Here is a 22,363-nt window from a genome sequence, read left to right as displayed (position 1 = left end):
TATATAAGTAAATGATGAAATTCGTGTCCTAAAAATATAGTTATAATTAAGTATTAACATAATAAATTTATAAAATTTGATTAAATCAATCTTAAATTAGGAGATCTCAATGTTTCAAAATCTCTTCTCAATTTGGTATTAATTTAATATAAAAATATAATTTTATTATATTAACAGACTATTAAACACAGATTAGATTTGACCTTTTACTCTTCAATTTTGAGAGCGACATATATACCATATGATTCAAAATCCTCAAATATCCTTAATTATGGTTGGATTCAAAATTCCATGTAAAAGTAAAGGAATTTTTAGAACCAAAAAAGAAAAATGATGTCAAGCTGCTTAACGCTGACATTCTAAGTGACAAATGATATTAGAACTCAGATAAAAAATAATGTGAAGGAAAAATATACCAAAAAATTCTGAATTCTGAACCCATTGTGGTTATATGGCTGGTATTAAATGAGAAAATGTTAATTCAAAAAATTATACAACTAGCATTATTCATTTGCTTTGTTAAAAACATTTCCTTCCCCAAGTACATCAATCTAACATTGGATGAAAATGACGAGATATTTATGATCATTGATGAATTAACTCAAATCCAACAATAATACAGAGGATTGGACATTTGAACATAAAACAAACAACATTGGGTGTCAAATGCTATTCACCAACCCTTCGCTTCTTCAACTTGGCCAATTTTCTTCTTCGCTCTCTTTCCTCCTCCGCTTCTATCAACTTAAGTTGTTCCTCATCTTCTTTTCTGGCTATCAAGGCACTGCATGCGTGTAATATCACGAAACAATCATTTCCCGTAAAATTTTACTAGATATAACTATTGAAGTACAGCATTTGTATGGAAATCAGGAAATCATCAGGGGAAAATAGGGAGTCATGTCTCCGTGATGATACATGAATTAGTAATTATAGAGAGAGAATGTGAATTATAACAAGAAAAGAGAAACAAACCTTTTCCTTTCCTCTTGCATGATTTCATCAAATCCTGCCTCCATATCATCATCGTCATCGTCATCAACAAATCTGTTGGGGTTGTAACTGGAACAATAAAACAACACAAATATTAGCTACTAAAAATTATTAACTGGAAAATTACCCAATTAAAATCAAGTAATTAATTATGGCATTATAAAATTTAAAAAAAAAATAGAGCTTACTTGAACATTGATCTGATCATTGATCTAACATCCACCTCATCCTCCATATCATCGGACTGTCTCTTCACACCCTTATTCTTGGGGCGGTGATCCCGTGGATCAGAATGCTTTGGATTTGGTTTAAGTGGTTTATTTATCTGTCAAGCAAGTTAACATAAACATCTTAGCATATATCCATGGAACAAGTTCATAGTAGAAATATCCAAATAGTCATTAATGTGTAGTACTGCAAGTAGCATCACTGCATCACCTGAGTTTTTGTTGATGCCACTGGTTGTTTTGGTAACAGCTTCGGTCTATTCTGTTCACGCGGGTCTCTTCTTGGATCCACATTTTGCCTAACAGATGAATGAACCTTAGAAGGGAGTGATTTCTGCGTGCCATTGACAGGTCTTTGCATGCTGTTGACAGGTCTTTGCATACTGTTGACAGGTCTATGTGTGCCATTAACAGGTCTATGCATGTCGTTCACAGGTTTTTTCATAACAGGTGCTGAAGATTTATTCCCCATGGTACTAGCAGGCACCTTTGGAGGCAACCCTTTTGGTCCCACTGGCCGACCTGGTCCATTTCCACTATTACTACCAAGCTGTTTTCTAGAATCTTCTGGTGCCTTTCTGATTGGCTTACTGGCAGAACTTAACTTATGATTCAAGTCTGGTTTGGGAGGCAATCGATTCCCTCCAGGAACTGCTCTCCTTTCCTCACCACTGCTACGAACATGCTTGCCACCACCATTGGCAACAAGTTGCTTATTCCTTCCAGCAAGTTGAGCTGGTCTTCCCTCTTCAACATCAGCAAAAACCCTGTATAAGTTTCCTCAATTACAGTAATATGTTCTAAAACCAACAAATAAACACAACATGAACAATTATGCAAGCAGCAACATACCATTATTGCGTATAGATGTATTCTGAGATGGTGACACTTTTGTAGGAGCTGGAAGTTCAGCATCATCAGACATAAGGAATGAGTAGTCTCTAATAACTTTGAGTTTTTGGGCTTTAACTTGCTTCTGTAAGAAGACAGTTCATCTCATTCATTACAGGATATGGAGGCTTAGAAGTTTCAAGATGTTCACAATAATTATAATACCTCGCTTGCTTTGGGCATCTGACTATGAGTCGAAGACTTTACACTTCCATTAGATGCTTTATTTGTGTTCTTATTCTGCACACAGGACAATTATGAGAAAGCAACATCACTATCACAGAAGTACTATAGAGAGGGAAAATAAAAAAGGAACATCCAACTGCTGCATTGATTTGTAGAAGAAGCAACAAAAGATCATATAGGCATCCAGGTAACCGAAAAGCAATATAAAGGCTCTGAATGCATACCACATGAGCGGCTTTAGAAATCCTGGCTGCCAAATCCGGGTTTCCTATCAATGACTTGCTCTCTTCAATTACTCTCTGTGAAATAACAGGTTGAGAAGGGCCAAAGAAGGATCCATAACTGCAGCAACAGATAAACAATGAAGAAAATATTTTGTGATTATTCCAAATGTCATTTATCCAGGCTATGCTACCACAAACTATATTGATAAAGAGAACAAAGCAGGTATAACTCCTTTTTTGGGCTAAACAAGAAAGAAGGATAAATAAGAGATCTCTAGACAAATAATCATAAGTTGAAGATAGAAATTTACAAATGATTAAAATAACACCCATGAAAGCTTGAACAAACAGCACAATGAATGACCTACACATATGTAAAGAAAAATAAAGAAAATGGGATGATGGGAATTATATCCTTGAAAAACAGATTTCATATACATCCTGCCATCAAAAGCAATTTCTTCAACTAAATGCCACGACATTGCAAGAGCAGACATAAGGTGACCAATATAACTTATTTAAGAATAAAAAATTTTGAACACTTCAACCATATCCTTTGATCAACAAATTGAATAAGTTTTCAAACGATTGAGAAAATAGTTAAATTAACAGAGAACTAAGATATTATCAATGTAAATGGCTCAACTCACTTATCATAAGGAAGTTTCTTCCTGGAATTAGAATCGGAGAGGGAGGTACTACTCTCCTTCTTCATCTTCTTTCTAATTGATTCTTTCAGCTTCTGCCTCAACTCAAGGTACTCCATTTCTTCCTTTGTTGGCTTAGGTCTTTCCTCTTCATATTCTGCCTCCTCTCCTTCCTCTTCGTACTCTTCACCTCCCTCATCCTCATAATCATCATAACCTTCGTAATCATCATACTCCTGAAGTGGAAAAACAATAATCAATTGGGGAAGAGAAACATCGAGGAAAAGAACACACTAACAGCAAATTCACCCCCTAAACTTGATAATTCTTACTTACATCTCTGTCATAACCCCGCATTGATCTGTACGAAGAAGACAGTCACCGATTACAAAAACGCTCTTGGAGAATGAATGAAACTTCGATTGAACCTTCTATGCTGGTACCAACACAAAAAGACAATGCAAACTCAGCGTTAGATTCGAATCCGACTCTTCTCGCCCCCACTGTAACTGACAGTGTGAACAGCGAGAAACAAAAAGGACCCAATAACCCTGCAACACGAAATTCAATCTTTTAAACAAAAATACTAAAATTAGGGTTGCAGATTGAACAATTCGCTCGAATAGGGGAAAAATAACCCGAGCTCGATTTTGATTGATCCCCGAATTGCCACACACTTAGAGACCCATCAAACCAAATTGAATTTATTTGCTTTACCCAAGGAACAAAACGAAATCTTATTCATCGGAGGCGGCCAATGGAGTGGGAATTTCGGGGGGTTGCAGAAAATAGTTAGGTCAAAAAACCATAAACGAAGGAAGCAGAAAGATGATAAATTGCAATGGTGAAATAAACAAGTAGAGAATGAATGGAATTAGAAAAATTGGAGAATTGATAAAAAGAAAGAGCATACCTTTGTTGGTGTGTGCAGAGCTGGGTGGAAGAACGATTAGGGCAGAAGAGAAAAAGAGGAGAGAAATTGTTGGGAGAAGGGGTTTTTATTATGTCGCTCTGGAAAGTTCCGTGTACACCTCTCTCTCTCTCTTACCTTTCTCTTTCTCTCTCCTCCGACCCTACCTGGGCCCATTAGTTAAAAAGTATTTGGGCTCAGACTTAGTTTGGCCCATTAATTATTTTCTTTGGGCTCGTTTAGAAGCAATCGAAGACTACTTGATCCATCGCCTTCGGGAGCATCCAACAAAAACAATTAGACCTATTTTAAAAAAATTTAGTTTAAACTACCAATAGGATATTATGGACAACAAAAAAATTGAAAAAAAATACTAACTTAGCTTGATGCAGTGGTTAACTTACTCATTAGCTTATGCTTAATAAACTCTGTCTTATACATGTAGCAATTTATTGGATAGCAATAAACCCTTAATGACCTCATATATGTAGGAGACTGTAAGATAAGATACCGTAGAAAAAAAATTAAAAAATCAATAATAAATAAGTTCTAAAAAAATTTAAAACCTAATAAAAAATCATTAGATATTAAATATATAGTTTCAAAAAGAATTTTAGAGATTAAATTTTGATACAAATTTTTACAAACATAATAAATAAGTGAGATTTTTCAACTTTAAAATTCGATAATTTTATGCTAAATAAATTTTTTGTAATTTATTATGATTTTTGAATAACAACATTTTAAAAAATGAGAGAAATAGTCTAGTGATCAAAATATTTTCGCAAAAATTCTGATTAATGTACAAGTCTTTTGGCTATTGAATATTAATATGCTTGCTTTTAATTTTAATTTTAATTGTACTTGTTTCTGTAAAGTAATGATATTGAAACCTTGAACAAAAAAGAAAATAAAAACAAGAATTAGTGTTTCAGTAACATACAACAGTTATTTAGATTCTAGTCAGTAGTCACGTTCATGTTTTCCTTATCTTACTTTCTCTATGCTTGGATTTAAGTTAGTATCGCCAATGGATAATGGATATCATATAAACATACAAATGTTATTACTTTATTAAAATATAGGTGAATTTTTCGGTATTATTTTGATGCACTCTTGATGTAAACTCTATTGTATTGTATATCACAAGTTTTCTTTTTTGGTGTCTATATCACAATTTAATTATGTGTTATTCTTCGTAAACTTATGATATCATGAATTCTCTAGTTAAATTCTATGAGTGCGTTGGTTTGTTTTATCCGAGAAAATGTAACTTTTGAATAAAAATAACGTTTTTAATTTTGCATAGCTTTTTTTTTTATATTACTTTTTTCAAGACGAAGACAGACTAAAAATCAAAATCTCTTTTTGTAAGAAGCCAACTTGATGTGTTTAATTATTGTTTAAAAACAGAGTCCCCTGTAATTGCATGTAACCCCACAATGGTGATATTAGGATTTTGATCTCTCAACACTTCATCTTTTTGCCTAAAATAAAAATAATTATTTTTGTTACTCCTGGTCTGTTGTTGTTGATACTATCATTGTTGTTTTTTATGTTGCTGCTACTTGTTTTTGTTCTATAAATATTTTATCGTAATTAAAAATATTGAGATAATAATTTGCAAAAAAAAAATCATTAAGGAGAAGAATTGAAGACAGTAAAATGAGAAGAAGCGAATTCCATTCATGTGAAAAAGTTAGAAATGTAGCAACACTTCAACTTTACATATGACTAAAACCAAACCAACTAAACCAAAATTATTATTAGAAATGCAATATATAATATGTTTATTCAACCACATATATATATTTCCTAACAATAATAATAATCCCTTAATCCCAGCCACCCCCACTTAACACAGCATGCATTCATTTTCAAAACACTGGTCCAGCTGCCAGAATCTCTTCAGTGAGTTTGTTGTCCTTGCCAATCTTGTGATTGGTGAATGTCTCAAAATTCTTCTTGAACAACCCAGCAAGCTTCAACAGTGTTTCATTGTAGGCCTTTTTGTCTGACCACTGGAGAATACATAAATCAAAACAAATTGTTAAATTTAAAGGCATTGGCAAATGATAGAAAAAGAAAAGTGTTAATAGAGTTGAAGGAAAACTACTAACAGTGTTAATAGGATCAAGAATTTCTGAAGGGACCCCTTCAACTTCAGTTGGGATCTCAAACCCAAAAATCTCAGTCTTCTTGTACTCAGCATTTAAGAGGCTTCCAGAGTGAATAGCATCAATGATTTTTCTTGTGTAGGGTAGCTTGATACGGCTACCATAACCATACCTGCATTAAACACGTAAATAATCATATTAAACATGTAATCAACTAAAGCCTTAAAAAGGACAATCATTCCAATGACGCTTACCTCCCACCAGACCAACCGGTGTTAACAAGCCAGCCGGTAGCGCCGTGCTTCTCCATCTTCTCAGCAAGCATTGCAGCATACTTTGTTGGGTGTAGCATTATGAAAGCAGCACCAAAACAAGCTGAGAAAGTTGCTGTTGGCTCCTTAATACCATCCTCAGTGCCAGCCACCTAAAGTTATCAATTAAAAAAACAATCATCATCATCATCATCATCATAAGATAAGGTGTAAGAATGAAGATATAATTATGTCTATGATCTGATACATACCAAAGCAGTGTAACCACTGATGAAATGGTACATGGTCTGTGCAAGGTTTAGCTTACTGACAGGTGGTAGCACACCAAAGGCGTCACAAGCCAAAAGTATAACATTCTTTGGATGAGGACCAACACATGGCAATTTGGCATTTGGAATGTACTCAATAGGATAAGATGCTCTTGTATTTTCTGCACCATAAAATCAATCAATGTTCAAATTCATCTATAAAATAGTTTGCAGTCAGAATGTTTGTCCTTATTCAATTGCTTCGTAGACATCAACATTTTTCTTGGACAAACGTTTGGGTCTCTATTCAATACTATCCTTATCCTTACCAGATGACAGGAGGTTTATGTCAGCAACATTGAGGTTATTTTATATGAGTTGACCTTGCACTTTTTTAGATTAGTTTTTAATTTAAGTTATCAAGAACTTGTTTTAAAATCATATTAAGAATTAAGTAAACTGCATGTTGTTGTTATGACTGAGTCACAACATAAGGCATCATCTTGTGATATACTTAGCCACTTAATTGGAACTATCCGAAATCATTGCATAATCAGAAACGTGGTCAAACTCTAAAACACTGGATTAGTATAAGCCAAATTCATCTTAAAAATAAAATTTATGTACCTGTAACTGATTTGTCTGAGTAATCAACCTCTCGGGAATGCTCATCAAACACCACGTTTTCCAAGACTGCCAATCACGCCAAATAAAAGATTAAATCAAAATGCATTTCTCAATTCTCACTAGTCCAAAGTATACTTTGACAATCCACCATTCAATCTCTTTGATATCTATGCTTAAATTTTCTAAAGTGTCTCTTCAACTAATCATATGGCCATTAATAAGTGATCAAATAAGATTACCTGTGCCAAATCTGATTGCATTCCAAATATCAGGCTCTTTCTCCTGGCAGAGATCAATGCATTTGGCATAGCAGCCACCTTCAATGTTGGATACACCTTTGTCACTCCAACAATGTTCATCATCTCCAATCAAGAACCTATTGTGATCGGTAGAAAGGGTGGTCTTTCCAGTACCTAAAATAAATAACAAAATAACAATAAAAGAAAGACAACAAAAAAGGACTCATTAGTACCTTGAAAACAGTAACAAAAGCATAATTCATGTATCCATAGCTAAACATGGTTGAAAACATGAACGAACAAACAAGCAATGAAGCAAGCACACTGGATTATGGCCACACAATCATTCATAGGGAGAAGGAAAAAGGAAGGAACATATCGTATGAGGGAGGGGCGATCTGTTTTTGGGGACGGCTTTTGATCCACCGGCTAGATACTATACCTGAGAGTCCAAAGAAGAGAGCAACATCGCCGTCTCTTCCCATGTTGCATCCAGAGTGAAGGGAGAGGATTTGACGCTTAGGCATGAGATAATGCATGACACTGAACAGGCCCTTCTTCATCTCCCCGGCATACTGCGTGCCGAGGATGACCATTTCCCTCCTAGCAAGATTAAGGTCTATGCTAGTGGAGGATGTCATGTAGTGAGTGTAACGGTTACAGGGGAACTGTCCAGCATTGTATATAGTGAAGTCCGGAGTACCGAAATTCTCCAGCTCTTCCGGAGTGGGTCGGATACACCTGTCACCGACCCAGTTATCCAAATTGTACACTAAACTAACAAGCCAATGCCAATGGTAGGGAACCACTTCCTCCACTCATCAGGGACTATATTGTATATATAATATATAATGTATAATGTAAATAAGGCTTTCAACGATTGGGTACTTATCTGGCCGGCTTATACCTTTTTCTTCTGAAGGAACAAAGGATAAACAACATGTTAAATTTCATGCTAGAGTTTTTCACTTACATGTTGTGCATGAACAAGGAATGATAAGCTCTTGCTGATACTATCCTCACTTTGATTTTGTTCTCAGGGTCCCAATTCAGGAATTGGTCATTGACAAAGACCTGCACAACAATCACCAGTGTTAATCACTTCATACACACACTAGTAGCAGGGAATTGCAATTAACATGTATCAGATATTATCAGATAAGATATGATAAGGTTGAGCAATGATTCCAGAACAGAATAGAAATGGGTGTATATATAAATTGGATTTGATTTTCTCACAAGGGCAGTGTGATGAACAAGTTTTACACGGGTATCTAATATTAATACACCAACAAAAATAACTATTTTTCAGATATGAATAATCTAAAGAAACGGATGTTATTAAACAGATATCTATTATCTTCAATTTCTGAACAGTATGAATATGACAATATGACATATCCCATACTAAATGCAAGGCACCGATAACAAGAGCCAATAATAATAATAAATTTTTAAAAAAGGAACAACTGAAAGGAAATTATCGGAGGCTGAGATTATTGTCCTGCACATAAGGGATCAGATAAACTTTTGCGTGATATTGCACCACCATTCCATACCCAATACCCATATCACTATCTTAAAAAATATGAGATAAGCCACCATCTTTTATTTTTATTAAAATAAAAAGTGACGTAAGCTTATATACATATATATTAAAAAAACATTGGAATGACGGAGGGAAATGGGAGATAAATTTAACCTTGTCGAGAGAGTTCAAGTAATCGACGGCTCTTTCTCTGTTCACCATAAAAGTGTGCTCGTCCATCTCAATGTTAGGGGAGCCCCTACAAGTTACAAAAATGGTCATTTTTATTATCTAAAATTAACCACTTTTATTTTTTAAATAAGAAAATTTGGTTAGAACATAGTACTCACTTTCCCCACCAAAGCTCATTCTCAGTAACATCATCCTTAACTATGCGCTTGTCCCTCGGAGAACGCCCTGTCTTGGCACCAGAAAGTGTTGCCAATGCCCCTGTGGAAGTGATGAACGATCCTTTCTCATACTTAATTGCTTGTTCATATAATTCTGCATCGCAATAAGCACAACGGTTATCTAAATTCACACTAATAACATTATACCATAGTCTATATTTTGATTATATGACTCAAATTAATTAAGAAAGGATTTTTCTCAACAAGTAGGGTTAGGGTTTACTTTCATGTTCATTGAATTAAAGTACTTTCATTTTTCAAGAAGTCAATTCCCAAATAATTAATGTGGCTATGGAAAAATAAAATAAAACCATTGTTGAGAAATTCAAATAGATGAAGTTAGAAGGCGACGTTGTTATGAACTACAAGCTTAGCTTTCGTACAGAGAAGGTACATTAAGATGATGTTATACCTACCAATAATAATTAATAATGAATTGAAAAGAAAACAACTAGCAAGTGTGATGTAACGACATAAGAAGGAGACTTAGTATACGATAAGAAGATAGATCAAGTAAATAACAAAAGTTAGAAGGAAATTAATTAATAATTAAATAATAGTATATACCAGCTGGGGAGAGATTGTAGAGGACATGGGTGAATTTGAGAGCACTGTCGCTAACAGCGATGGTTGGAGTAGCAACATGGTGGTGGTGGTGGTGGTGGTGGTCGTGGTGCACTTGTGATTCTGACTTCTTAGCTGGGTCTCCCTTCACCACCTTTGGTCCAGTTTCTCTCGTCAGTGACGCCAATGATGCACTGTCAAAACAAATTCATAAAAACAAGAAATTTATTACTCGTTACTTATTAATAATTTTTTTGAAGTAGCGTAGTTATATATAAATACGTATATATATAATATTATTCCAAGATCTTGTGGTTGCAGTCACATCAGAACTATAATTAAATTAAATACTAGCTAGATATTGTAGGTCAGTTTTAAATTTTTTTGTTAGATAAAATCCATTTCTCCGAAAATAAGAATTTATTTTTTTACAAAAGGTTAAAATCTTAAATTGAGGGGAATTTCCTTTTATAGTGCTGTTTCCCAAGCATCTTGGCTGCTATAGGTTCTATTTATGTAACAAAAGTTTGATTAATTTTGTCTTAGAAGGCCCACTATGATTGGGCCCCACATTCACAAAATGAATCAAATCAGAGCCTTTGGCATCATCAGATCCATCACACTTTCTCATTCAAATACGTTACATCACACGTGTATCGTAAATATAGCCCCACCGCGCTTTTTCCTCTCTCTAACACTAACATTACGGAGACCGAAAAACAAGAAAACTGGTACTAAATTAAATTTTTATATTATATTTTATTATTTTATTTAATTTAAGATAAATATAAAATAAAAAATTTTAGAAAATTAAAATATTATAAAATTACAATTTTGTATGCTAAAAATATTTAATTATTTTATATTTTTAATCATTAAACATATACTAGATCTCATCCTCTTTTTGAAAATAAACACTTTCTAACTTCCCGTATTTTCCGCACGAAACAAATGTCTTGACTATAAAAAACAGAACTTATATACTCATTAATCAACCCAATAATTATGTGACAATTTCCCTCCCATAACTCAATCTTCATGCTAAAATAGGAAATACGAGTATGTACGACCTATCTATAATACATCCGTGGATATGTAATAACGAATAATAGAAAACTGTACAAATTTACCTTAAACTCATATTCCAACTAAAGGGGAAATTTACATCATCAATGTGTAAATATATGCATTTTGTAGTCTATTTATATTTTGTTTTCTTTTAAAAAAGAGCCTTTTAAATATATTCATTTATAAGAATAATTATTCATACGGAAAAAAAAATACAAACTGATTATTTTAGTGACATGGCAACTATAAACATATAATTAGTGTAAATTCTTTTTATTCTGTTTAAATATATTATTATTATTAACATATTAATAAGTATTAATGTGTTTATCAATTTACATTTTTAAAAATTAAATATACACAATTATAAATATAAATTTAATTAAAATGATAAATTTATTACGTTCATATATTAGAGAATATAGATTCAACTTTTAGTAATAACAAAATACTTTTTTTAATTATAAATAATAATAAAAAATAAAATTATACATCAAAATTCTCGTACTTTCATTATACATTGGCTACATATAAATGTCATTATTATTATTAACTCATGGTGCTCCTGTACATATAAAATCAGTTAAATATATATTAAAATATAAATATATAATTATTAAATTTTAATATTTATTTAATATTTTATATTAATTTTGATACATGATAATGTAAAATATTTTATATAATTCTATAACTATAGACGTTTTCTTTAAAAATTATTCACACAATCTACATTAATATAAAAAATAATTATTTTTATTGATAAATCGTTATTTTTACTGATAAATCGTCGTATGATTTGACGTGTGTGTAAAATAATTTTACATCAAAAATATATTAAAATTAAATTCATTAATATTACCTTATTGACTGGAGTTGCTGTTTCTGGCGCTCTTGTTCAGAGAGGGTGGCAAAGGGAGTTTGGGAGCCCGTAACGGGAGTGGTAGGTGCTGATTTCTTCTTCTGAAGAGAGTGAAGCTCATCAATCGTCTTAGCCTTCACCGTCGGACCGCTGTCGTCGTGACAAATCCCGTTCACGTGCTTCTTATGGGTATGGATCGCCGGAAGTCCGTTCCTCGCCGTCCCGTTACCGTTAGCCACGTTTCCATTTCCGCTTGATGCCATCTTCTACACACTTGTATAATAAACCCCTGTTAATCACAAAATTACAAAATCAACCATTTCAAATCATAAACCCCAAGGCATCACATTTAATTTCTCCATTTCAAAATCCATCGTCGTCAAAACTCTACATTAACTTATGAATTTATTACTAATTAATATTTTGTCAACGTTTGCGTGAGAACTAGAATCATAATAATAACATGGGATTAGGAGGGAATATAATGAAGAGAACGAACCAGAGATTGGAAATGAGAGAAGAAAGATCTAACAATGATAAACGAAGGAAATGGAAGGAGAAATAAACATGGAAAGTGGAAAGATTTTGTGCTGTTTAATTTTTTCGAGTGAGGTATGAACAAGGGACACCAAAAGGTGATGGGAAATCTTGTAACGATGAGGTGATCCTTTTATAGGGTTCAGTGACACACCAAAAACTTAACCATGGTTATAATTCTTAACTCTAGTTGAGGGTGACTATGGTTAAATCCTATCCCGCAAGCGCAAGGTTCTGAAAAGAGAAAAATTCCAAATTTCGTATAATCCCGGAATGAGAGTTGGCTACAAAGTCATCAAATGAGTAGAAAATAATCCTGTGCTCCTCTTCTCCTCCATATGCTACACACGCATTCCCGTATTCTCAAAGAAAAGTTTATTATATATCTATGAACACATTAACAATTAGTTATTAAATTAATTATTATATATTTATGGATAAATTTTATGTGTTTATCAACTAATATTAATTGAATATCTAATAACAAAATTTAAAATAAATTAATTTAACTAAGGCAGTAAATCATCAAACTTAAAATCATTCGAAGAAATTAGTATTAAGGTGGAAATTCAAGTGCAATCAACTTCACATGAAGTTGATAACTGAGAGTCGTTAGATAATTTGATTGAGTTGATTAAATTTTCATCTAACAACTCTCAACGTGAAATCGATTGTATCTGTATTTTCACCTAATATTAAATGTGAGAAGTTGATTAATATATTAATTAATAATGGAATTACTTTGTTAAGTTACTAGCATTTAGCATTTACAAATTATATTTTATTAATAATTAATCACCTTAAAATCACTTATTAAAATATTTCATTAAAACTGAAAATTTGAAATATTTAATGTAACTTATATATTTTGGAAAATATATTTTAGATTTTTTGGGTGACTTAAATATCTTAGATTTTTTTTTTTGCTATAGTTAAGCTAACCCATTCATTTTTGTGCTATCGAATAAAATATTGATTGACTAATTAATTGATAAAAAAACCTATATACACATAAAAAGAACGAAAATATTTGATAACAATAAAAATCAATTAAAATTTTTCCTCTCACGCTTCTCATTTTTTTCAACCTGACAAATAATAATAATTATTGAATAAGATATATGTATTAATTGCATTAATAGTAATAATAAAAAATATTAATAATAATTAAATTATTTTACCAACTATTATAAATTAAAAAAAGATTTCATCTATTACTAATAATTTCATTAAATCTGGTGATATCTTCGATTATCATGTGTGTGCAAATTTTTAATTAATCTATTATGCACAAAACTTTTTTAATTTATTTATTTTAATTTGTTTTCTTTTCTTATTTATTCATCCAGTGAAAATAGTTAAAATATTTACAATTAAATATTTTTAATATAAATAACATTTATAATTTTATACATATAACCTTCATAATTATTTACATATAATATTTATAATTTTATACATGTAGCGTATATAATTTCAAATATATAATACCCAATTAAATGATCAAATAATATAATATCATGTATAAATTAAACCAAAACAAAATGTTTTCATAATTGAATTTATAAGAATTATAGGTGAAATTAAAAAAGCATAAAAAATATATAATAAAAACTTAAATTCAAAATCCAAATAAAAATAATAAACAACTGAATATTATTGATTTTGGCCACATGAAAATTTAGATTAAATAGAAACTGAAAAAAAAAATACAATGAAACGGAAAGAACAAATTCTAAAAAAAAATATTATTATTTTCTTCTCTTCTCTTTTGTTTTTCATGAATTCATAATCATGTCATTATTATTCATTTTTTTAACTAATATGGTTTATTTGACGTGCTCTATCATTCAATCTCAATTATCTGACCTGTTTTACATTGTATCTGATTCATTTAACTTATATATTTTTACTGTAATTTTTTTTTTATCAACAGTTATTTATATTAATGTCGTCACGTCTCTTGAGAATGTATATAAATCTTATTTTCTACTAAATACAGGTAAATTTATACTATATATAAATATATGCTTTCAAGATTTATAATGTTTGATTTTAAGATTTTGAGATATTTTCTGTAGATTGTATTTTGAAAATTGTAATTTTTATTTGAAAAAATTGAATAATTATGGGTATAATAGAGAAGAATATAAATAGAGAATTTTTTGTATTGTAACCACACAAAATTTGAAAATTGATATGTGATGTAATTAATTGAATTAATCATTATGACGAAGAGAAAATGTATCATGTTATTTAATTTTGGAATGATACTAAGTGTTATTTAGAATGTATTTTTTTAATCATTCATGAGTTATAATTTCTCGTAGGTCCGTAGCACTGCTATAAAAAAAATCAGTTATCATGTATTATGTATAAATTTATATAATTTTTATGAAAAATATTAAAACTAATTATCATATCATTAAGATTTATTTTTTTGGTAATTAATTTTTTAATTTAATAATATATTTTAATTTATATTTTTAAATATTAGTAATTAATTAATAAATACAAATAATAAATTTTTATAATTTTTTATATTTTTATTTTATTTTTACTGTATATTTTATATTTTAATATATATTTTATACACATAATTAGTTTAGTTGTTAATTTTATATCTGATTTTTTATGTACTCGTTACAATTTATAAGTAATATAGTTGATTAATGAAAGACTGAATTTTAGTTATTGTATAAAGTCCATTAATAAGGAAAACGTGGGGATTATATATATATAGAGTGTTGAATTAGTAATAGTTAAAATGGGTTTAAGTGTGAGTGTGATGCGCGTCAGCAGGTTTAACATTCGGACATAGCAACAAGAAAGGATGGCGAATTGGCGATGGAGGTGCCACATCAGACGTACTTGGCCCCAACCTGTCCAAGGTTTAAACAAAGAAACAATCACACGCACACCCCCACACATTCCGATCCAATTTTTCCAATTTCCACCGCTACAATATAATACTTGAGTATAATATGATTTCTATTTTTTTTTCCGATGATTCAAATACAGAGATGATGATATTTAAATTATAACTCATTAGTAATATGAGTTATTTGATTAATAATTTCTTAATTACCTTAACCAATTAAATTAAATCATCAACAACTTGGCCATTTGAACGACTTGGCATTCCTTTAATTTAAAACAATCATTTGGGCTATGAGCCTATGACGTGCCGCTGAATGAGATTTTTCTTTTTTGGCTGGAAGTAGCTGGAATGAAAGTAGCTCATATTTGTTTCATTACGAGTAAGGGTGACAATGGATAGGATGAGATAGGATTTAAAGCTAACTTTAATACTACATGTAGGTTGAGAATATTTCAATCCTAACTATACTCGCTCTTAATCCGTGAATATTCGATCTATCCGCAGATTACAAAAAAGATACAGAATTATTATATAATTTTATGATAATTTAAAATAGAACTAACTTCTATATAAAAAAATATTAAATTATCAATTAATAATTTTTTTTAGTGATTAATGATCTTTTATATTTAATGAGAGATCTTTAGTTCAACATTCACTTAAAACATATTTTTATATAAATATATAACATATACATAGATAGGATGCGGGTTGGTCGGGTAGGCTCAACCCGCATTCTATCCAACCCACACGAGAACCGAACCCGCACACTACCCCACACGCTGCGAATCGAGTTGAAAACCCTACCCGATCGGATGGGGTTGGATTGCGTACCCACGAGTAGGGTACATGTTGCCAACCCTAATTATGAGTGCGTTTGTGGTTTTTTTTCCTGACGATAAATTATTTGTGGTAATTGGTTTTTAGTTTTCTAATAAATATTAATGATTTAATCTTTTTATTATATGACAATATATTTATCAGTGTTTATTATATGACAATATATTTATCAGAGTTACTCAGATAAAAATGTTTAAAATGAATTTTTTTAAAAATATTTTTTCGTAATTAAAATTTTACACATATAATCAATTAAATCGTATTATTTTTGTCAAAATTAGATAGACAAATTAATTTGACCAAAAAATGGCGAATCAAATATTGAATTATTCTAAATTAATCTTATTTTTTTATAAAAAATAACTACAATACCTTTATTATCAAAAATAACTAAAATACTCCTATTATATATATTAATTTTAAAATCAAAAATTCCAACCCTTACTTCTTGTCGTCATTGAGTTAGGATATAAAGATTTTAAAATTAATATATATAATAGGAGTATTTTAATCATTTTTTATAATAAGGATATTGTAATCATCTTTTATAAAAAAATAAATTTAGACCGACTCAATATTTGATTCACCATTTTTTCGATCAAATTAATTTATCTGGTCTAATTTTGACAAAAATAACACAATCTAGTCGATTATATATACTAAATTTTAATTATTAAAAAAACATTTTAAACTTTTTATCTTAGTAGCTTCCTATATTTATATCTAAGACTTTCAAATCTTGTATGATGATCATATAGAAATATTTTACTAACCAATATATGTTATCTAACTATACTTTATTTATAAAAAATTGATTATTTTATTATAGAATAAAGCTCTACGTTGAAATAAAATTTTTATCCAAGTTTATTTAAGTTGTTATAATAATTTTTTAAATTATGTGCTTCTTCTCCTTCTTCTTCTCCTCCTCCTCATATTTCTTCTTCTTTTTCCAAATTTGCATATGCAAATTTTTTTTCTTTCCTTCTTTTTCTCTTCCTCTTTCTTCTCCTCTTCTTAGAGATTATCAATTCAATTCATAATGAACCGAACATATTATTAAGGTGAAACAATTGTATAGTACTAAATGAACGGAATATTATCCATTATATAAAATCAAATTCAAAACAGCTTTTTACATAATGAACTGAACACATTATTAAGGTGAAACAATTGTATAGTACTAAATGAACGGAACATTATCCATTATATAAATCAAATTCAAAACACATGTGTCTAAAATTTAGAGATTATCAATTCAATTCAATTCATAATGAACCGAACACGTTATTAAAGTGAAACAATTGTATAGTATTAAATGAACGGAACATTATCTATTATATAAAATCAAATTCAAACAGTTTTCTGCATAATGAACCAAACACTTTATTAAGGTGAAACAATTATAAAGTATTAAATGAACGGAACATCATCCATTATATAAAATCAAATTCAAAACACATGTGTCCATTCAATTCAATTCAGCAATTGCATTCCATTCAATTCGATTAAAAAAATAATCCATTAGCAAAATGTTGATGTTGTTGGTGATGATCATAATGAAAGAGGAGAAGAAAAAGAAGAAGAGGAGAAGGAGGAGGAGAAGCTAAAGAAGAATCTGCGTGCACCAAGAAGGAGCAAGAAGAGGAGGAGGAGAAGGTATGTGTGAATGAAAGAAGAAGAAGAAGAAAAAACGCAGGAGAGGAGAAAAATAAGTACGGGAGAGAAGAAGAATAAAAAGCACATATAATAACACTTTTTTAATGATAGTAATTTTTGTTGATATTGAACTTACTTGAATAAATTTGAATAAAAAAAATACTTTGATATATAGTAATCTAATTTATTATATTAGATTATGTTTAATATGGTTGTTATTGTATTATTGTTGTTGTTTAAATTTAATTTTTATGTATTTTCTAAAGACAACTAAGTTTTCAATTGATTATTTAAAAAATTATTCAAACGTATAAATTTGATTAGTATAAAAAATATACATAATAATCTGTAGTTTAGACATAAAAAATACATGCATAAACTAAAATATATCTGACACATAAATACAACAATTCAATAAAAAAAAAAACCCGCTATAATCACTTACCTCCTCCTCCTCCAAAAAATAAGGTATTAATTTCTCCTATTAGACTTTCATACAAAGTCAACTATGAAAATATTTTATAGGATTCTATTGAAGTTTTCCGATGACCAATGCCCTACCAACTTAAAAGTTGATTTGCTAACAAATTATTAGTACTTACTCCAATGTTAAAAGTCCCATTAATATACAAATTTCAAAACTAATCACATTAAATATCGGATAATTAAAGATAATTTATCACGCTCTTGGAGACACATCTTTTACTCTCAATGGATAAAAACATGTATACTAAATAAGAATAAAAATTTGCATGTTTTTAATAACTTGAAGTGTGTATTTAATTTTAACACAATAAAATAATTTAAAGAAAATTAAATATACAAGAAAGGAAAAACAATATACATATATATGAAAAAATTAAAATTTAAAGTGCCCACCGTCCCTTTGAGCTTTACTGAGCTTCTCCCGTGTGTTGGAGAGAAAGTAATTAAAGTAGAGAAACATTATTTGAAAGACAGAAACTTTGTTTGAAAGAAAAAATAATCCTATATATATTGTTAGGTTAAGTAAAAATTAGTGAAAGAAGGAATATAGACTATCTATATGAATATTTATTGAGTTCTGAAATTTTTAATTTGTTTTAATTAAGTTTTTTATTTTTTAAAATTATTAAATATATTTTTTATTTTAAAAAACATAAGTTTTTATTAATTCAAATATTATCAGCTGTTTTAATATTATTAATGTATGTAGTTAAGTGCTAATTTGATAATTTGCTGTAAATTGATGTAGAGAAATAATGAATTTAATTTAAATTAGTACTCCAAATTTGTTTAAAATATTTAAATTGATTTATACACAATTATAAAAACTCTAACTCTCAAATTTTCATCTTCATTATTTGTTCTTCTTCCTTTATTTTATGTTGTCATTCTTCTCATCTTCATCATTCATCTCTTTTCCTACTTCTCACTCTCTCATTTCGATCGCTTCCTCTTTTTTCTTTTTGCCGCCCTTCACTTCTCCCCAATTCATACCGAACCCGTTTTCAAGTCTATTTCCAGTGGTTCTGTTAGTGCCAACAGTTTCACTCCCAAAATCATTCTCTAATTTGACGTTAATGCCGCAACTAATTTTCCTCTCAAAAAAAGTATCGTAAATGAATTCGAAGTCACGCCATTATTTAGTGCATTCTTTCTTCAGCTAGCTCCTAGAGGTAATGGTGAGCCTTCTGAAAAAAATTTCTTCCTCTTCGATCCAATTGAGAGCGAAAAGGAAAAAATTCGCTTTTTCATGTACCGCGATGAGGACGAAAAATTCTTGATAGATTACGACGACATTCAATCCGATCTCAAACCCCACCACGACAATGCGCTCTTCGATGATTACGAGAACGAGGGGGACAATGGTGATTAGTGACGACGCAAGTGTTTGCAGGGTCCGGTCTACGATAACGATTCATCTAAGTCGAAGTCCAAGAAGAGACTCATCAAGAAATGCGACACTGGACAGTCGGTGGTGCAGGAGTTCGAAGACAAGGTGACGGAGGAGGAGTATGAAGGCGAGGCGAGGTTCGCGAGGGAGAGGTCAGAAGAAGGAAGGAAGAGGAAGAAGGAGAAGGAGAAGGAGAGTGGAAGCGGAAAAAAAGGAGAAGAGACTTAAGGGGGAGAAGAGGTTTACGAGTGGCAGAAGAAGAGCAGGTTTAAATTTGGGAGATCTAAAAAAGGAGAGAAGAACAAAAAATGAAGATGAATAATTGAAAGTTAGAATTTTATAATTATATACGAACGAATTTGAATGTTTTAAAAAAATTTAAAATACTAATTTAAATTAAATTTATTATTTATCTATGTCAATTTGTAATAAATTGTCAAATTAGTATTTAGTTACACATATTAATAACGTGAAAATGATTCATGATATTTGGATTAATAAAAACTTATATTTTTTAAAATAAATAATATATTTGATTATTTTAAAAAATAAAAGACTCAATCGAAGTGAATTGAGAATTTCAAAAACGATTTAGGATATTACCTCAATACTTATTACTTAGTTTATTTAAAATAAAAGGATACAAATATAATTTTACAAAATTTTGTCACCTCGACCATATACATAGTGGGGCGTTGAAATTTAGAAGATAACTGGGGCAACCAATTTTGACAAACAAGCCAAGGCATAAATAATAATTCAGCAAGCTGACATACTACAAGATTTTCTTGAACAAGAATCTTAGTTATGGTAAATAGTCAATTCAAGTGGTCATTATTCCCTGCAAGCTGAGCATAAAATAATTTAGGGTTTATTTTAGAACGGATTTATAATGTCCAAGTATTTATTATACTCTCATGTACAATCCAACTAAAGAAACAATTTTATTTTAGTTAATATTCAGCCAATACAAAACTTAAATATAACTTTTTGTGAATCTAGCAATCAAACAGAGGTAGAGAGAGAAGAGAGAGAAAACTGACTAAATATTTATTTATATAGCTGATTCACAATAGTTATTAAATTCGATTTGATGCAAGAGAACTTATACGTTTAGTAAGTTAAAGTGTATATCTCCAAGCTTTTAAAAATAATTTTAAAACACAGATATTGAGAAAAATCAAACTCAATACTTTTAGATTATGAAAATAGTTCATAAGAATGGCAAAATTTTTGTGGAAACTATTCTAAATAGAGATTTAAGTGGGGAATATTTTTCTCATAAAAATAAAGATGTATGATAAAATTCTGTTGAGACAAACGCAGCGATTTGAACAAAAAATTTTGCCTCATCTCCGTTAATCTCCAAAATTCACAAATTTACTTAATTATCTTTAATAATTTATTTTTTATATATATTTTTTAGTTATTTCACATACCACATATACAAACACACACACATGTACATACATATATATATATATATATATATATATATATATATATATATATATATATATATATATATATATATTCAAAATTTCTAATTCTTATTTGCATAACTCTTCTTTAATTTGTAGATTTTTAGCGTCGTCCATACTTTATCCAACTTCTCTGCAGCCACCCCCTCGTCACTCTCCCGCCTCACTGTATTGTCACCCCTCACCGTTCTATCACCCTTACCGCGTCATTCTCTATATTCACAGCGTTCCTTTTCACAACTCTGTCGCCGTACCCATTCTCCTCTCTGTTGCCGTGTCTCCCACCTCGTCCACTGTTCTGTGTTCTGGTTCGTCGCCATGTCCCCCACCTCGTCCACTTCTCTGTGCTCTGGTTCGCCGTGGCGTCCTCCACTGCGTCATTTTGAAAGAAGTCATCATCATGTCGTTTAGATTTTTTTTGTATAAAATCTTGCTGTCTTTTTATATGATGGATACTTTCAATTCTATTCTTATGAAAATTAATAATTAGTCAGAATTATTAAAGATATGAAAAATGTGGTCCCGCAAAAAATAGGACTCTGTGGAGAATGGAGATGGAGAACAATATTTTTCTACGACAAAAAACGGGAACGGAGACGGAGAGCGAAAAGACATCCCCGTCCCCGCCCTATCTGTTGACATCCCTAATGGCTTACATGGTTAACGCTATATTTTTGGTACGTATAAGATACGAGTAAATGGTTAAATTAGTTTTTGAAAAATTACTTGCTTTATAAATTGATTTTGAATTTTTTAATAAAATTTGTTTTTTTTTTAAATTACTTATATTAATTTTTCTGTTATTTCTATTATTAATAGCATTGAAATTTATTGATATGATTTATTAAGTGACATCACAACATATATTTGATAGTCTTAATTAGAAGTTAATATAATAAGTTTATAAAATTATATCAAATTAATCTTAAATTGAGAGATTACAATATTTAAGATCTTCTCTTAATTAGATTTTAATTTAATCTAATTTTAAAAACTAGTAATTTTAGCAATTAATTAAAAATCTTGTGTATATATATACTGTTGTATTACTAATGTGAAATATCAGTAAATTTTAA

The 22,363-nt window shown here is 30.2% G+C and overlaps 2 protein-coding genes across 6 annotated transcripts; both read right to left on the bottom strand.

The window, feature by feature from the left end:
- Positions 1–423: 423 nt before the first annotated feature.
- Positions 424–4,216, bottom strand: LOC112747387 (uncharacterized). Of its 2 annotated transcripts, none has more exons than XM_025795368.3 (10): positions 4,082–4,216; positions 3,505–3,604; positions 3,172–3,404; positions 2,522–2,639; positions 2,277–2,351; positions 2,073–2,196; positions 1,432–1,967; positions 1,182–1,318; positions 976–1,062; positions 424–784 (listed from the first exon to the last, which is right to left on the bottom strand). In XM_025795368.3, exons 2-10 carry the CDS (start codon positions 3,523–3,525, stop codon positions 670–672), a joined length of 1,446 nt encoding a protein of 481 aa, XP_025651153.1. In that variant the 5' UTR covers positions 3,526–3,604; positions 4,082–4,216; the 3' UTR covers positions 424–669. The 2 variants fall into 2 exon arrangements, with proteins under 2 accessions (XP_025651153.1, XP_072073509.1); XM_072217408.1 differs by having other exon boundaries at positions 3,505–3,719; positions 4,082–4,181.
- A 1,528-nt stretch (positions 4,217–5,744) lies between these two features.
- Positions 5,745–12,855, bottom strand: LOC112747386 (phosphoenolpyruvate carboxykinase (ATP) 1-like). Of its 4 annotated transcripts, none has more exons than XM_025795367.2 (13): positions 12,513–12,855; positions 12,014–12,302; positions 10,087–10,277; positions 9,460–9,613; positions 9,284–9,368; positions 8,555–8,655; positions 8,024–8,322; positions 7,582–7,755; positions 7,343–7,408; positions 6,719–6,897; positions 6,450–6,619; positions 6,199–6,367; positions 5,745–6,099 (listed from the first exon to the last, which is right to left on the bottom strand). In XM_025795367.2, exons 2-13 carry the CDS (start codon positions 12,274–12,276, stop codon positions 5,956–5,958), a joined length of 1,995 nt encoding a protein of 664 aa, XP_025651152.1. In that variant the 5' UTR covers positions 12,277–12,302; positions 12,513–12,855; the 3' UTR covers positions 5,745–5,955. The 4 variants fall into 4 exon arrangements, with proteins under 4 accessions (XP_025651152.1, XP_072073508.1, XP_025651151.1 ...); XM_072217407.1 differs by having other exon boundaries at positions 12,014–12,279; positions 12,513–12,654; XM_025795366.2 differs by having other exon boundaries at positions 5,745–6,367; positions 12,513–12,820.
- Positions 12,856–22,363: the final 9,508 nt, after the last annotated feature.

This window comes from Arachis hypogaea, chromosome 15, assembly GCF_003086295.3.
Source record: "Arachis hypogaea cultivar Tifrunner chromosome 15, arahy.Tifrunner.gnm2.J5K5, whole genome shotgun sequence".
Lineage (NCBI taxonomy): Eukaryota > Viridiplantae > Streptophyta > Magnoliopsida > Fabales > Fabaceae > Arachis > Arachis hypogaea.
Note: the sequence above shows the minus strand (reverse complement) of the source record. Positions and strands in the feature narration are given on the sequence as shown.

Coding starts and splice junctions, on each gene's coding strand:
- LOC112747387 (XM_025795368.3), bottom strand. CDS start 3,525: ATGCGGGGTTATGACAGAGAT. Junction 3,405..3,504: donor TGCGGGGTTATGACAGAGAT/GTAAGTAAGAAT, acceptor TTTCCACTTCAG/GAGTATGATGATTACGAAGG. Junction 1,968..2,072: donor TACATCTATACGCAATAATG/GTATGTTGCTGC, acceptor CTGATGTTGAAG/AGGGAAGACCAGCTCAACTT.
- LOC112747386 (XM_025795366.2), bottom strand. CDS start 12,276: ATGGCATCAAGCGGAAATGGAAACGTGGCTAACGGTAACGGGACGGCG. Junction 9,369..9,459: donor AATGAGCTTTGGTGGGGAAA/GTGAGTACTATG, acceptor TGTAACTTGTAG/GGGCTCCCCTAACATTGAGA. Junction 8,656..9,283: donor ACTTGAACTCTCTCGACAAG/GTTAAATTTATC, acceptor ATTGTTGTGCAG/GTCTTTGTCAATGACCAATT.